Source organism: Chenopodium quinoa, unplaced genomic scaffold (genome assembly GCF_001683475.1).
Source record: "Chenopodium quinoa cultivar QQ74 unplaced genomic scaffold, ASM168347v1, whole genome shotgun sequence".
Classification (NCBI taxonomy): domain Eukaryota; kingdom Viridiplantae; phylum Streptophyta; class Magnoliopsida; order Caryophyllales; family Amaranthaceae; genus Chenopodium; species Chenopodium quinoa.
This window is the reverse complement of record NW_018742329.1, coordinates 579,500-595,370: the sequence shown is the minus strand read 5'-3', so window position 1 is coordinate 595,370 and position 15,871 is coordinate 579,500. Positions and strand designations below refer to the sequence as shown.

General features: G+C 32.7%; 2 protein-coding genes across 2 annotated transcripts; both read right to left on the bottom strand.

Moving 5' to 3' along the window:
* Nucleotides 1–11,161: 11,161 nt before the first annotated feature.
* On the bottom strand, nucleotides 11,162–12,836 carry LOC110689316 (protein FAR1-RELATED SEQUENCE 5-like). Its single transcript, XM_021866079.1, has 3 exons — nucleotides 12,279–12,836; nucleotides 11,660–12,120; nucleotides 11,162–11,543 (listed from the first exon to the last, which is right to left on the bottom strand). The coding sequence occupies exons 1-3, from the start codon at nucleotides 12,834–12,836 to the stop codon at nucleotides 11,162–11,164; spliced, it is 1,401 nt and encodes a 466-aa protein (XP_021721771.1).
* Nucleotides 12,837–12,843: 7 nt separating this feature from the next.
* On the bottom strand, nucleotides 12,844–13,444 carry LOC110689307. Its single transcript, XM_021866067.1, has 2 exons — nucleotides 13,429–13,444; nucleotides 12,844–13,271 (listed from the first exon to the last, which is right to left on the bottom strand). The coding sequence occupies exons 1-2, from the start codon at nucleotides 13,442–13,444 to the stop codon at nucleotides 12,844–12,846; spliced, it is 444 nt and encodes a 147-aa protein (XP_021721759.1).
* Nucleotides 13,445–15,871: the final 2,427 nt, after the last annotated feature.

Genomic DNA, 15,871 nt, shown 5'->3' with positions numbered 1-15,871 from the left:
TGGTTCTTCAATCACCAAGATCAATCTTCACCTAGACTAGTCACACACTAGAGAATCTTTATTAGTTGAGTTTGCTTTTAGTTCAAGTTCCTCGTTATCAAAACCATTATGCTTCAACACCCTCACCCTAGATCTGACATCAAAGTATCAAACCACTCCTCCACCGTTACCGCTGCTACTTGCCTACCTTCGTTGATAATTCGTTGATGCTTCTCCCACCGTCACCGTTGGACGCTACTGGTTTTCCCACCTCCTTCACTAGCTCATTCGTTGCTGACTCGTTGTTGTTTGCTGCTTCGCGACTTCACCCACACATATCCTCCTTTGTTGCTTCTAAGGCTACGTACTACTCCACCTCTAAATCTCTAATCCACCACTTCTATGTTGCAACAGTACCAAATGGGCAAATACCAATGTTCTTTGTTTTTTTTTATTATATATTTAAATCTTGTATATTGATTATTGTTTGTCACCATGTGATACTTTAGATTTTATTTTGGTTAACATTATCTTTTTTTTTTTTTTTGAAACAAGTGGTTAACATTATCTTATTTGTACTCAACTTACTAAAGTTTTAAAGTGAATATGATTTAATTACGGTTAACATTAACTTGGTTGTCCTCAACTTATTTTGGTTTTTGGGTAGTAGATTCAGATTGTTTCACTTTTCATCTTTTGGCACCAACTTCATTATTAACATAAAAATCCGGGTACCCTATGACCCGACCCGATTTTCTCGGATCGGGACATGGGCCTCATTTTGAATTACCCGAAGATCCGGATACCCGGGTTTTCGGGTACCCGAAACTCCGGGTACCCGGATTTGAACACCCTTAGCAACGGTTGTCAAATCATCAAAAGCGTTCAAGTAAATTATCAGATGAAAATCATCTTTATGGCTACAACAGATTGTTAGACTGTCTCTCCGGAAAGGCTATATATTCCTGCGATTTGTGCAAGAGATGTACTATAGTGCAAGATCTATTCAACGATCGTAGCTTTGATGAAGAAAACCCTTATTTGTTGTAGACACCCATTTGTGTCTCCCCAGAACCAAACCCAATGATGAGTGCCTTTCACGTCGAATCATAATCAAATGAAGTGAAAGTGTGGAAAGTTTAGTATTGCGGATAGTTTTAATTTCTTTTCTCTTCTCTTTGTTTTTGAAAACTTATTTTAAGAAAACAGCCAATCCAGTTTGGTTGGTCCATGATATAAGTCCAATAGTAGTGTAGTTGGCTGGGGCTTGACAAGAGCTTTCCAACGATATATTATAAGCCCAATTCCGATGAATATTGAGGAAGTTATGGCCAATTTACTAAACTGGGCCCGTTTTGAGCCTTATATGCGGCCAAATGATCTAGAGGAGGGCCTAATATAAATTTATCATTCCTAATGCAATTAGGAATGGTTTTAGTCTTCTAGATTCTTCTAGAAAGTTCTTTTCATTCCTAATTCAATTACCATTGATAAATTGACTTTTGTTGACTTTTCAGAGTTTTAATTAAAATCAAAGAGCATTTTTGAGGAAAATACGATTTTATCCTCCTATACGACAATTTTTATCTGATTTTAAGAAAACGCGTGATTTTCTGAATCAGCGCCAAACGCCAACTGTAGCACCTGGCGCCAATGGCCAGCGTTGGCGCTAGTTCAGTTTCATGTGCGCCAGACTGTGTTTCGATAATTTTATCTTTTTGGCTGATTTTCTCTATAAATAACGTCGTAAAAACTCTGTTTTCATTCATTCACAATCATCAATTCTCTCTCATTCTCTTCAATAATCATCTACCAACTCTCATCAAGATTCTCTTGATTACTCTCTCTTTCTCTTTTCTAAACTTGCTTTTCTCAAATATAAAAATTCCGCATTCATTAGATCTAGAAACACCTAGCTGTATTCGAAGTTGTCTTCGCCCTAGACGTGAAAGGTTTTATTTCTGAGGGTTTGGTCCCAAATCTCTCTTTCCATTATTTAATTTAATTGTTTGATTATTATTTTCCTTGAAGTTACTAACGTGTGTATTTTGTTATTAGAAAGAGATACGAGGCATCCAAGTAAGTGCATTAGTTGATTTATTGATTTTTATGATATAGAAATCATGCTTGGGTTATTATTATGATTCCTAGTATCATGTTAGGATGCTTAATGTTTTGAATGACAATAATGATTCCTAGTATCATGTTTAGGGAAAATGTTATAATATCAAATATGCTTATTATGATTCCTGTGATGCTTCCTATGTTCTTCCTAATATTTATGATTGTTAGTATCATGTTAGGGTTAAAAATTTGATTTTTATTGCTTTGTGACATGCTAGGGTTTGTTATTAATTTTGTTAGTATCATGCCTAGCTTAGGATCTTTCTATGCTTTAACATGATTATTATTATGATTGTTATTATGATGATTATTGTTTTGATCATTATTATGATTATACTTTATGATTTATGATTATAATTGTTATAATTATTGTTATGATGATTATTTTTAATTATAGTTGTTATTATAATTTTATTATTTTGATTATTATGTTGCTTGATCATTTATTGTTATTGCTTGATCACGCCTTTTATGCATGTTTAAAGGGAATTTGGTACTTGTAATCACGCTTAATAAGATAATTAATAATCTTGTTTAGGGTTAATTTGATTATAATTCAAGTGATCGCCAATAATAGTTTTATTTGTGCATTATATTCAACCAACATAGATAAACAGGTTTAGGGTTAATCCTATTGATTGCATGTTAGTCAAGAAGCGTACATGAATACGATCAGAATAAAGTAGAGGCCTATTATTAGGGAAGGTTCAATCTCTTTTAGGTTTGATTTGTACCTTCATCCCCGAACCCTTATTTGGTTCAAGACCTTATGGAGTTGACGATCTCTTGGATCGTTAAGGGGTGTAACATTCACCCTGTGAACGGTTTACAAGTTCCTAAAACTTGTTGGCGACTATTTTGCTCTATCTTCTTTCCTTTTGGACGCCACCGTACTTTAGTGTATGATCACAGTGGGGTTCAAGCTAGGGGTTAACGCTTGAAATTATTCCCTACAGATTCAATTTTATTTATTTGTTGATTTAGATTTCATTTATAGATGTCGTATGCCTTTTGATTAATGGTTTGATTTATTTCAAAAAAAATGCTGATATCATCCTTTCCCCAAATTGCATATATGTCACTCTCACATGATTTTTTTTCGCCAATTTGATATGATGATATCATTAGTTTTTTGGAAATTTTGAATTTTAACACCACAAAAAAAAAAAAAAAAAAAAAAAAAAACGAAAAAAAAAGTTTTTAGCATTACCAAAAAAAAAAAAAAAACTTTTTATTTTAACACAACAAATTTTTAAAAAAATTGGCTTTTACCACCACTTAACTATAGTGATGAAATCTGTTAGTGCTATATAAACAGTGGGTAGAGAGAGATTTAGAAGTATCTCACAGGGGTAGATTGGTCATTTCATGCGGGATTTAAATTTTGCCATTTTAGATTTAGTGGTACAAAATACACTCTCTGTGGTACAACATATAATTTTAGTGGTATTTAAAAAAAGGTTTAAATGTCTAATTAGGCTGTCAAATAACACCATTACAGCTCAGTGGTACAAAATACACTCCCAGTGGTACTCAATGCGGTTTTAGTGGTACTTATAAAAATTCTTAGCGGTACAAAATGTACTCTCAGTAGTTGTGGTCCCAATTTTTTTTTGTCGTTTTTGCACGTGAAACCAATTCTGAAAAGTTTTAGTGGGGCCCACACCACCTTTTTCACTCTTCCTATCTCTCTCCTCCTTTCTCTATCTTCTTTTTATTTTTATGTTATTTTAATGGTTGCGAGACATTTGCATTTGTCTCAGAACCCTCCATTTTTACTTCCACCTGTTAGTGGGGCCACAATGCCTACGTGTCATCATATTATTGATCCAAAATAATAAAAAAAATTAATTTTTAAAAAAACCCTAAAACTTCCCTAGCCACCCCACCTCCACCGTCAGCCCTACCTCCGGCAGCTCGCCGCCGCAACTCACTTACCTTGACAGCCCTGTTCCCAGCCCTAGACACTGATAAATCCCCTCCCTTCCTTTCCCCTTCCCCAAAATCGACAGCCCTCCCCAAAGACCACCTTAAACGACTGCCATTTTTTAGACACCTTAACATCGGCGATAAAAAATGATCGAGTGGTCAAAATTGGTCGATTTCGACCTAAAATAGCCGATTTTAACCGTAAGTGCCCATTTTAGGGCCTTTTTTTGGTTGTTTGAAAATCAAACGACCTTAGATTGTGATCGTAGGGGGTGTGATTGTCGATTTTGGGGAAGGGGAAAGGGAAGGAGGGGGTTTTACGGTGGCTTTGGCTGGGAATGGGAGGGTAAGGGTGAGGCTATGGTGGTGTCGCGCTGCCGACGATAGGGCTGGGGTGGCTGGGTTAGTTTAGGGTTTTGATTTTTTTAATTTTTTTTTATATTTTATATATAAACTAATAATATGTCGACACGTGGCACAATGGACCCCACTTAATGGAATTTTGGATGGCAGCCATTAAGTGGTGGTGAAACCAAATTTTTTAAACTTTCAATGGTGTTAAGATAAAAGGTTTTTTTTTTTCCTTTTTTTTTGTAGCGTTAAAAACCATTTTTTCGTTTTTTTTTTGTGGTGTTAAATTTCTAAGTTTTATTATTATTATTATTATTATTATTATTATTATTATTATTATTGTTATTATTAAATTTTTAAATATCTTTTTTATTTGATAAATCTTTCATATACTTTACCCGTCATCCCTACCAAATCCTTTTTTAATGTTAATATTTCAATGTTCAACAATATTCATTGTATTTTTTATTTTTTGGTATATTTTAAAATAATATGCTATAGTTTAACCATGTAAACAAAAAATAAATAAAAATAGTAATAGCATAGAAAACTTTCTTTCCGTATATTATTAACAAATCTCACAACGTGGTTGTTTAAAACCGTGCATCGGACGGGGACTAAACTAGTAATAAAAACTAATAATAAAAGTAATGATATTGGAGTAATGTTGGCGGATGGAGACTAAACTAGAAACACAAATTTTTTAAAAAACCTGGTGTTCATTAATTTAATGAATGGCGGAATTTTCGGACAAGCAACAACTGCTAATTTAGTGGGGTTGGCACGTGCGTCCTACTGATTGAAAAAATAAAGAAATAGAAATTTCTCTCTCCTCGATTTTCTCTCTTCATTCATTCACTATAGCTTTCTCTCTCCTCGTTTTTCTCTCTCTAAAAAGTAATTAACTGGCGATTTCGAGCGTGTTCTCTCTCCTCCATTGTTGATTTTCGAGCTTTTTCTCTCTTTTCTTTCACTTGTGAAGTTGTTATTTGCTGAATTCTGGTTCGTTTACTTATTTTTTTTGAGATTTTTGTTAGTTTAAATTGTTTTGGTTCTTCGATTTTTAGGTTTTTTTATTTTGATTTTGTTTTCGTTTTTCGTAGTGTTTGTTTCAGCAATGGTGAAGAAGAAGATTACAAAGAAGGTTGTAGATGCTGAAGAAGGTGTGTTTATTTAAATTTTTCAACATTTTTTCAAATTTTCAATTGAATTTTCGCTTATATATGTCGAATTAGTAGTGCATGTTATTTTTTATAGTTTTCAGTTGATTTTTTATGCATATTATGATAATTGAATTTTAATTTTAAAGTTATTATGTTTAATTGTGCTTTATTTTATTGTTCATTGTGATAATTGGTTCAAAATTTGTTATATATGTGTTGTGGTGTTGTTATATGTGAAACAAATTTTGCATGTTTGTTTTTAGAAGTTTTATTCATTGCTTATTATTTTTCAAATTTTGTATGTTAGGTTTTAGTTAGATTATGAGAATAGTATGCATATCTGCATTGTGTTTGTGTATATGTGTTTGAGTAACAGTAATATGTACATTGTGCATTGTGCATTGTGTGTGAGTAATAGATATATATGTTATTTATATGCATGACAAAGGTTACTTTATGCTGTTAAAAGGGTGACTTTATGCTGTGAAAAGGATCACTTTATGCTGTTAAAAGGGTCACGTTTTCATTTAAAAGGGTTACTTGTTGTAGTTTAAAGGGTGAATTTATGCAGTTAAAAGGGTCACTTTATATATTTAAAAGGGTCACTTTATGCTTGTTAAAGGGTTACTTTTTCAGTTAAAAGGGTTACTTGTTGTATTTTTAAGGGTGACTTTATGCAGTTAAAAGGGTCACTTTATTCATTTAAAAGGGTCACTTTTTGCATTTAAAAGGATTTTATGCATATATTCTGAATTTTCCCATGAGTAATTTGTGAATTTGTAATTTATGGTTATTCTCTGTATTAATTAGATATAGGTGGTTCAATAGGTGGATATCGTTATAAATCGCCTTCAAGGGGAAAAGCAATGGGTAAAGAGCCTGCTAAGGGCAAAACAGTACCTAAAAAGAGCAAGACAGTTCCTGAGAAGGACAAACCAGAGTCTAAAACTGTGAAGGCTAAAACTGTTCCTAAGAAGGCCAAAGCAGAGTCTCAGAAGGTTAAAGCAGCTCCTAAGAATTCTAAAATTTGTATCTAAGAAGGCCAAAACAGTAGCTGATTCTAAATTGCAAGTGGTTTCTGATTCTGATTCTGATACTGTTGTGTAAGTATACATGTTTTTTGTTTTGCATTTTTTAATTATATATATCATGATTCTGATTCTGATATTGTTTAACTTATTTTTTTTATTATTATTATTTATGGAAAAAAGACCCTTGATTGCAAGGTGCAGACCACACACATTGGAATTTATGTTGAGTACTTTTAGTCCTAATAAAAAAAAAGTTGTTGAAGAAATAGGTTTTGGTGGTTTATTACATCTGAAATTGAAAACTTTGAATCGTCAAATGCTACATTGGCTTGTTGAACACTTTAATGGTGGTAGCTGCATGTTTACTATTGCTGCTGGTAAAGAGTTTGTAGTTACTAAAAATGATATATGCGATGTCTTTGGCTTGCCTATGAGTGAGATTGTTGTTCCTGAACTTCAAAAGAATCCTGAAGAAGGTAGTGTAGATAAACGTATCATTCAGTCATGGAGACTTGATTATGGTCTTACTGAGAAGCAACCTCTGCATTTGTCAAAAGTGGAGTCTAGGATGGTTGATTTGGATGATGGTGGGGAAGAATTTAAGAGATGTTTTGTGCTTCATGCTATGTCTAGCTTCTTAGCTCCTACTACTAATAGGACTGTTTCATTGAAATTGCTGAAGGCTGTTGAAGAAGTTGATGAAATCAAAACATTTGATTGGTGTTCATATGTTTTGAAAAAGTTAAAGAAGGCTGTTGTGAAGTATAAGAATGATGAAAATGCTCAAAATGTGAGTGGTTGTTTGCTAGCTTTGCAAATTATGTATTTTCATCGATTAAATTTTCAAGGAGAAAAGGAAGTAGTACCCTTCCTTTGATTCAACATTGTACTGATGCGAAGATTAAGAAGCGGATCAATTTGGAGATCAAAGCTGGTGATTTTGGGCAGGGACTATTGGATACCCTTACATATCCTATTTCACGGCCTCAAATTAGGGATCCTGTTGTTAAGCAAACTTGTGGTCAGGGGGCTTCTACAAGTGGTAGAAGTAGCCGCATTCTTGCATTTGAGCTTCCGGAAAATGTGATGACTAATGATGAAATTAAAGAAATTTCAACTGATGTAAGTGTTTTTTTTTTTATTATATATATTTAGTTATTATCTCTTTATATGCACTAAAGTTACCCTTTATGTGCACTAAAGTTACCCTTTATGTGCACTAAAGTTACCCTTAATATTCAGTTATAAGGGTTACCTTATGCATTTAAAAGGGTAACTTTATGCATAATAAAGGGTAACCTTATGCATTTAAAAGGGTAACTTTATGCATATATCATGAATTTTCATTTGTTTTTTATTTTTATTTGTTACATTTGTATAGTTTCTTATTAGTTCATATGTTTGCAGGCTGTTCATGAAACATTTCTTTTGGTTAAAAGAAATATGGATGTATTATTGTTGGTTCAGTCACAGGGTTTTCAAGCCTTGAGTGGTATGATTTCTTCTCGCAGAACTGTTTCATTATCCTCTGATGATGCTGTTGCAGTTTCTCAAACTCAACAGCTACTCTCTGATCCTCATTACCTGAAGCTTTTAGATGGTTTAATTGAGGAGTGTAATAAGATGAAGTCTGTTCATGAATTGCTTCGTGATTTTTATGAACCTGAAGGTCATAACAATGATGTTCCTGGAGATGAACCTGCACAAAATTTAAATTTGAATAGGTTTGAGGATTATGTCAATGGTAATGGAAAAAGTGTTGTGATGAATAGGTCTGAGGATGATGTCAATGGTAATGCTGGGCCTTCTGTAGAAAATGCTTCTAGAAGTATCATCAGAGGCAATAAATCTTTGTGCTCACTTGACTGTGGGCCAGTAGGTGTGGATGTGCCTTTTCTTACACTATTTTTGAGGGCTAATGCCCGGATTTTCAAGAATTTGCCTAAGTTACATTTGGAAATTCTTGATTATTGTTTACTGAAGGATGATTCAATGATGAGGAAGTTAAGTGTCATTTTTTATGATAATTATATTTTTATATGTTTTTTTTCCTTTATTTTTTTAATGCTTATCTTATTTTTTTATTGTTGCAGTGAGAACCTTGTTACTTTTGGGATGAATTTTTTAATTCCAAGAGAAGACATGGTGTCCCTGGTAGCTCCACTTAGAATTCGATGGTGCATCATTGATTGCTACTGTCTGTATTTGAATGAGAAGGCATGTTTTGATTCTGGTCCTCGAAAATTCTTCTTTGGTGTGAGGCAAAGTGTAAGTAATTTGATTTTTTTTTATTTAAACACATTTACTTTATATAAATATATAAACAAGTTCTCATACTTTTAATAGTTTGCATTCTTACATGTTTGTGAAAACATTGGCAAAGGTGATATTTCACAAGCTGTTAATGATTTGCACGATTTATGGGAAGGTTGGGTGAGCTATGAGAATCTTGAATGTGATATTATGGATGCTGAACTGGTATATTTCATGCTAAATTACTATCAAAACTTTAAAAAAGTTCTGTTTTTGTGTTACTCTGTCTAAATCAGTGTTTTAATTTTTCTGTTTCAGATCTATTTTCCTGTTCTTGTTGAGTATCACTACATTTTGTTTATTATTGATCTACAAAAGAGGTGGTATATTATCTTGACAATATTATCTGGCGTGATGATGCTCTTGAATATACCAAAGAATTGTCTTCACACTTGGTATGTTTATGTTGATTCATTGTTATGTGTCTGTTTACTTATTGTTTCCATTTAAATTTTTTTTTGTTTTTATTTTATTCTAAACTTTTATATTTTATGTCAGTGTGATCAAATGGGTGTTTTTCTCGGAAAAAGAAATCATCCAAAGAGTTCTCAGCTACCTTCTTATGGGTTTCAAATTGTTGAGTTGGAATGGAGAAAAGAAAAGGTTGACAATTTGGACTGTGGGGTGTTTGTCATGTATCACATGCTCCATTTTGTTGGCGAATCGTTCAAATTAAATGAACTGGAAACAGTAATTATTCATCTATTTTGTATGTAGTTTTTCCCTTTCTAATGCTTTTATTAATTACATATTGATAATTTTTTTTCTGTTGTGAGATTATTGGGAGAAAATTTCTGCGAGGTGAGATCTGTACCACACTGGTGCTGTGTGATTTGAATGAATCTAGGAATGATGTGTTGTCAGAATTAGAGAAGTTCAATGAGAAGAAGAAAGATCCTGCTTATTGCCAGGGAATTGAAATGAGAAGAAAGGATGCAATTGCTGCAAAGAAGAAGAAAGAAAATGAAGAAAGAAAAATGACAGCTGAAGCAGAAGCAAAGGCAGAGGCAGAAGAAGAGAATCCCAAAGGAAAAAGGGAAAAAAAGAAGACAAACAAGTACACTCCTTCTAAAGGGTGAAATGACTGTTAGTTATTAGTTGATTAGGTCTAGGAGTATTTTTTAAACAATGAAAAAACTTAATGTATGTGCATATAAATCAAGTTAAATGATGTAATTAAACTTAGTGGATAGTTTTTGGTTCTTTTGGAATACTGATGTATGTGCATACATTAAGTAATTTGAAAGGTTCTTATGTATGTTTTTTTATGGGGTCACTTTTGTGCATAAAAAGGGTTACTTTGTAGCATAAAAAGGGTTACTTTTGTGGGTAGAAATAATAAGTTTATACATGATAAGGTATACTTTTGTGGGTAGATAGGGTACCTTTTATGCATGAAAAGGGTAACTTTTATTGATAAAAGGGGTAACTTTTATTAACCGAAAGGGTAACTATTACCAAAGAAAAGGTTGATTTAGTGGATAGAAAGGATAACTTTTATGCATGAAAAGGATCACTTTTATGCATAAAAAGGTTTACTTTGTAGCATAAAAAGGGTTACTTTTGTGGGTAGAAATAATAAGTTTATACATGATAAGGTATACTTTTGTGGGTAGATAGGGTAACTTTTATGCATGAAAAGGGTAACTTTTATTGATAAAAGGGGTAACTTTTATTAACAGAAAGGGTCATTATTACCAAAGAAAAGGTTGATTTAGTGGATAGAAAGGATAACTTTTATGCATGAAAAGGGTTACTTTTATACGTTAAAAGGGTAACATAAGTTGATGTGTTCCAATAATTAAACATGTGCTAATAAAAGTGTCAATCACATTTTCATTAAACTAGTCATAGAGTAAAAAAAACAAAAGAAAAATAGTTTAACAATACAAGGTATATTAATTTCGAAAAAAAAAATGTTCTAAAAAAGATCTTAAAAGAGTCGTAAGTTAGGTGTCTTTGATCCAAATTCTGAATTTGGAGGTGGTAGTGCTGGTTTTCTTTTCTCTTGCTTTTTTCAAGTCCTCCTTTTGCTCTCTTGCTTCTTCCTTTTGTTACAGCCCTTTTAGGATCAAGTATTATTGGTACACTTGTGCTTGTACTCAATGCTGAAGAAACGTCAGTATTGCTTTGAGTGTTGTCTGCCACATCAGGAATGTTAGAAGCAGCTTCTGCACTTTCTTTCTGAGCAGCACTAGTAAGTAAGTCTTCCACCATTTTAAGACTGTTTCTGAAGCTTTCTTCCATAAATGCTCTTGTCTCTTCATTTTCTTAACTTTTTAAGATTAGATTGTAGTATTTCCTCATCATTGTTTGCCTCCATGGAATATATTGCTGTTTAGGATCCTGATTCTTCAACCTATCCCATGCCTCTGTTTTTTCAAACTTAGTCCATCTTTTTGAAACATACTTGTCTGGTATTCTTGTTATTGAATGCAAATGTAGAATTCTGATGCAATGATAACATAACCATCCAGATGCTTCAAAATTTTTGCAAGTACACCATACAGTCTGGCTCTCATGTATATAGTTTACTTGATGTGCAGACCATGGCTTGTCTTCTAGTGTTACTTGATAAAGTAGGCATTCTTCATTACTGCCTAACATCTGAACATTTGTTGCCATAGAGTATCCAAACTCCTCTTCAAAATCTCTAAAGAGTCATAAAGTGAAAACCTGTACATCAAAATCATGTAGCTTCATTTAAATTGCCATATATTAGGTGTAATTTATGTACTTGTCAGTTAACTTTTTACCTGTGCAGCATACTTTAGCATTCCAGATAGAGGCAATGAAGTGAATGCTATTGACTTGCTACAGGTAAACTCATCATATTTCTCTGTGCTTCTCCAACGATTGGTTGTCTTCTTAAATATGGTATAAAATTCTGTCAAAGTAGTTGCTTTACTTGCTCTGAATCCTATAGCATGATTAGTGCTTTCACTCCTTTGTGACGATAAGATCCCTGCTGAAAAGAAATCTCTACTAAGATCAGGACACCATTTGTCTTTCAACTCATACACTCTTTTGTACCAAGAGTGTTCTGTCAACTCATATTTCTGCAACATTGCCTGCCACTTTGCTTCGAATTCTTGTTCTGTCACACACATCTTTAAGCACTGGTTGAATGCAAATTTGAATTCTTTGTCTTTTTTAAGAGCTCCAAATCTGGTTATGGCATTTTGCTCCAAATGCCATATACAAAGTCTATGCCTTGTATTAGGAATCACCTGCATTGAAAATAAAGGGGTCACTTTATGCTGTTAAAAGGGTTACTTTATGCACTAAAAAGGGTAACGTTATGCAGCTAAAAGGGTAACTTTATGTGAAAAAGGAAAACTTTATTGTCAGAGCTCAAATCTGTAAGATGTCAATATAAATCTTTTACCTTCAAAATTGCATTTGCCATTGCTTGGTCCTGGTCAGTGAATATTGAAGTTGGTTTTCTATCCTCCATAGCTTTGAAGAAGGTTTGTAGTAACCACACAAATGAATCTGTCGTTTCATCCCCAATAAAAGCACAAGCAAACATACAATTATGCCAGTGGTTATTTATGCCAACAAATGGAGCACATATAAGATTATATCTGTTGGTTCTGTATGTTGTATCAAAGACAAGAACATCTCCATATATCCTATAGTCTTCTAGCATCATTGAATCTCTCCAAAAGATATTGCAAATTCTTCCTTCTTTGTCAAACTTCACTCTAAAAAAGAAGTTTGGATCCTCTGATTGTTCCTGACTTAAAATATTCACTAAAGTTTGAGCATCTCCAGCCTCAATTTGTTCCATTCTTAACCTTGAGCAGAAATTCAGGTGATCTACAACACTATGGCCTACATTCTGTTCTCCTCCAGCCTCTGTAGCCATGTAATTGTAAGTGTCCATTGTAGTTAGACCTGAAGATTTCATTGTTTTGATTGCTTCAGCTTTTTCCTCTGTCATTTTTCTTTCAGAACGATGCAAATAATGCCACTGTGGCTTTTTTTAGCTCGTGGTTATGCTGAATAACATGAGCCACCACCTCAAACTGTCCTTCTTTATTCACTTTTGCTCTTATGCATGCCTTGCAATTCGATCTTGTAATGGATACTTGTCTTGGATTTCTTGTTTTTACATTTACATCCTCTTCATCAACCATTTCAACTAACTTTGTTTTCTTCTGACCTGAATGTCTCTTTCCCTCAGCAGAACACACATAGTTTTTCTCAGTTACTATTTTTGTGTGTTGTTTGAATCTAGTTGTATGTTTTCTTATTGAAAACCCCAGTATAGCAGCATGTTTTTCATACAATTCCAAAATTTCTTCAAAAGTTTCTCTTACCACACCAACAAATGATCCTCTAAGATCTAAACCAGAAGCATCAATTGGATTTGTATCTGTTATTTAATACAAACAAATCAGATAATAACCACATGCAGCATAAAAAAAGAGTAACATTCGTTTGAAAATAGGGTAACTTTTATGCATTGAAAAAGGTAACATTTAGGCATTCAAAGGGTTACTTTCTGCATACAATCTGAATTTTCAGCATACAATCTGAGTGTAACATTTGTGCATAAATAGGGTCACTTTAAGCATGAAAAGGGTAACATTTAGGCATTCAAAGGGTTACTTTTTGCATGCAATCTAAAAAGTTCTGCATTCAATCTGAGGGTAACATTTAGGCATAAGTACAGTCACGTTTATGCATGAAAAGTGTAACAATTATGTATTTAATGGGTTACTTTTTGCATACAATCTCAAAAATTTATAGAAATTACCTTCAGTTGCATTTGATTTGGTTGTTTGTTCTGAATTTGAATCAATTGATTTATCAGGAATCACTTGATTTTCTGCATTGTGAATTGCGTCTTCTGCATTCTCAATTGCTTCATCTGCATTATCGATTGCTTCATTTGCATTGTCTGGATTGTTGAATATTGGTACGAATTCATCTCCAAAACAATTAGTTTCTTCTTCTTCTATAATCGATCGATTTAAATCGATTTCAAATTCAGTCTCAATTTGCCTCTGTTTTTGTAGCAATTCGTGAATGAGATTGCTGCAATTTGTTGTATCGAAAGTCGAATTATCCATTGATGATCGATTTCTGCAATTTGTAAGTTTTCTCACTTTCTTTGTCCTTAATTGATGATCGAATTCTTCTATTTGTGCGTTTTCTCACCTTTTTTCTCCTCGATTGATGATCGATTTCTGCAATTTTTGCGTTTTCTAACCTTTTTTCTCCTCGATTGATGATCGTTTTCTGCAATTTTTGCGATTTCTCACTTTCTCTCTCCTCAATGGATGATCGATAGCTGCGTTTTCTCACTTTCTCTCTCCTCCATTGTTGTTCTGCTTTTTTTTGATTTTTAGGTATGAAATTCCGCGATTTAAAAAAAAACAGTAAATGGGTTGCACGTGCGAAAAACCCGATGTACAGTAAAAATACTGTACGCCGGGTACATGCAAATGGGATTGAACTAGTAATAATATAAATAATGATATTGGAGTAATGTTGGTTTAAGAGTAATGGACATGATTTAGATGAGAAGGATATATTCATTGACCAGACCTAGGTTATGCACAAAAACATTATTCCCTTGTGTGATATATGTTTGAGGTGTCTTGGAAATAGATGACTCATTGTGCGAAGAAATTCCCTACTATTCAATTGTCAAAATTCTTTATTTTTTAGAAAAACTACATTTAATGAGAATAGGTCATGAAATTGAAATAAAGGCTAGTGACAACAAAAAAGGATGGTACTATTAAATTTATTTAGTCGCACTTAGAAATATTGTAATTACAATACGCATTGAAATTTAATAATTAAGACGAACTCTAAGATGACACATGTCATCGTCTAATTAAAAGTTTTTCCGCCTTTTTTTTTCTTCTTTTTTTTTGCCAAATATTAACTTTTACACTTGACATCAAATTTCTTCCATATATATTATACCAATATATATTTTCATATCTTTCTTAGTTTCTTACCATTTTTATTGGGTATTAAAGTAGTATTTTTCTATAAGACTTTAAATTATTCTTTTTTGTCTAATTATATGCATATGTTGTACTTTGTATTTTATTTTCAAGAATACACGTAAAATAAATAAAGTTGTCAGAATCTATACTTTTATTAACATTGCATCTCATTTTGTAAATATAATTACAAATATGCAATCCTAAAAAATTAACCAAATTATATATTTTGCATAAATATGTATTTTTTTTATTAATATTATAGGAATATTAGATAAAGATACCATTGACTATAATCATAACAATAGTACTAATAAAACAAAAATTAAATTCTCCACCATTCACTAAAAATGAAACAAATAATCAACTAAATTACTCATGTGTCTATCAAGGTGTGGGACTAAAAGTGCATCGCACGAGTATTGACCTTGATTTTTATTGATATAATGTATTTTATCTAATGAAGTTATTTTTTTATGTTCAGTAATATAATTCATTTTTAAAATTAATTATTGTATTAATAACTAAATGTTGTAATTCGTAATTAAATCTTGTAAAAATCATGCACAACATGGAACTTATAGTAGTACAACAACTGAAACAAAATAGAAGGATACTTGTTTTACATATGAGGAAGCAGATAGTAAGCCAATGCCAAATATATAGTGATAGAGTATGTAATAAACTGATCTTGGCTTCAACAAGCTGATGGTTAAGACTTAAAGTTATGTTTTATATTTTACCACCCCTCCTTTCAAAGTGGAATATATATTAAGCGCTAGGTATGAGGAGCACTCATGCTCCATCCACACTTCAAGCCCATCGGACTCTCGTATGAGAGGGCGTAATAGACGCAAATTCTTAGCTACATACTGGTGCAGCTAAGTCATAAATATGAACATGCAATAATTTAAGCTGAAGATCATTTTTTTTCTTTTCCTCATATCTTAACTCCTCTCTTCTTCTTTCTTACATCTATTAATATTTTCTCTCCTCTGTTATCTCTCATTTC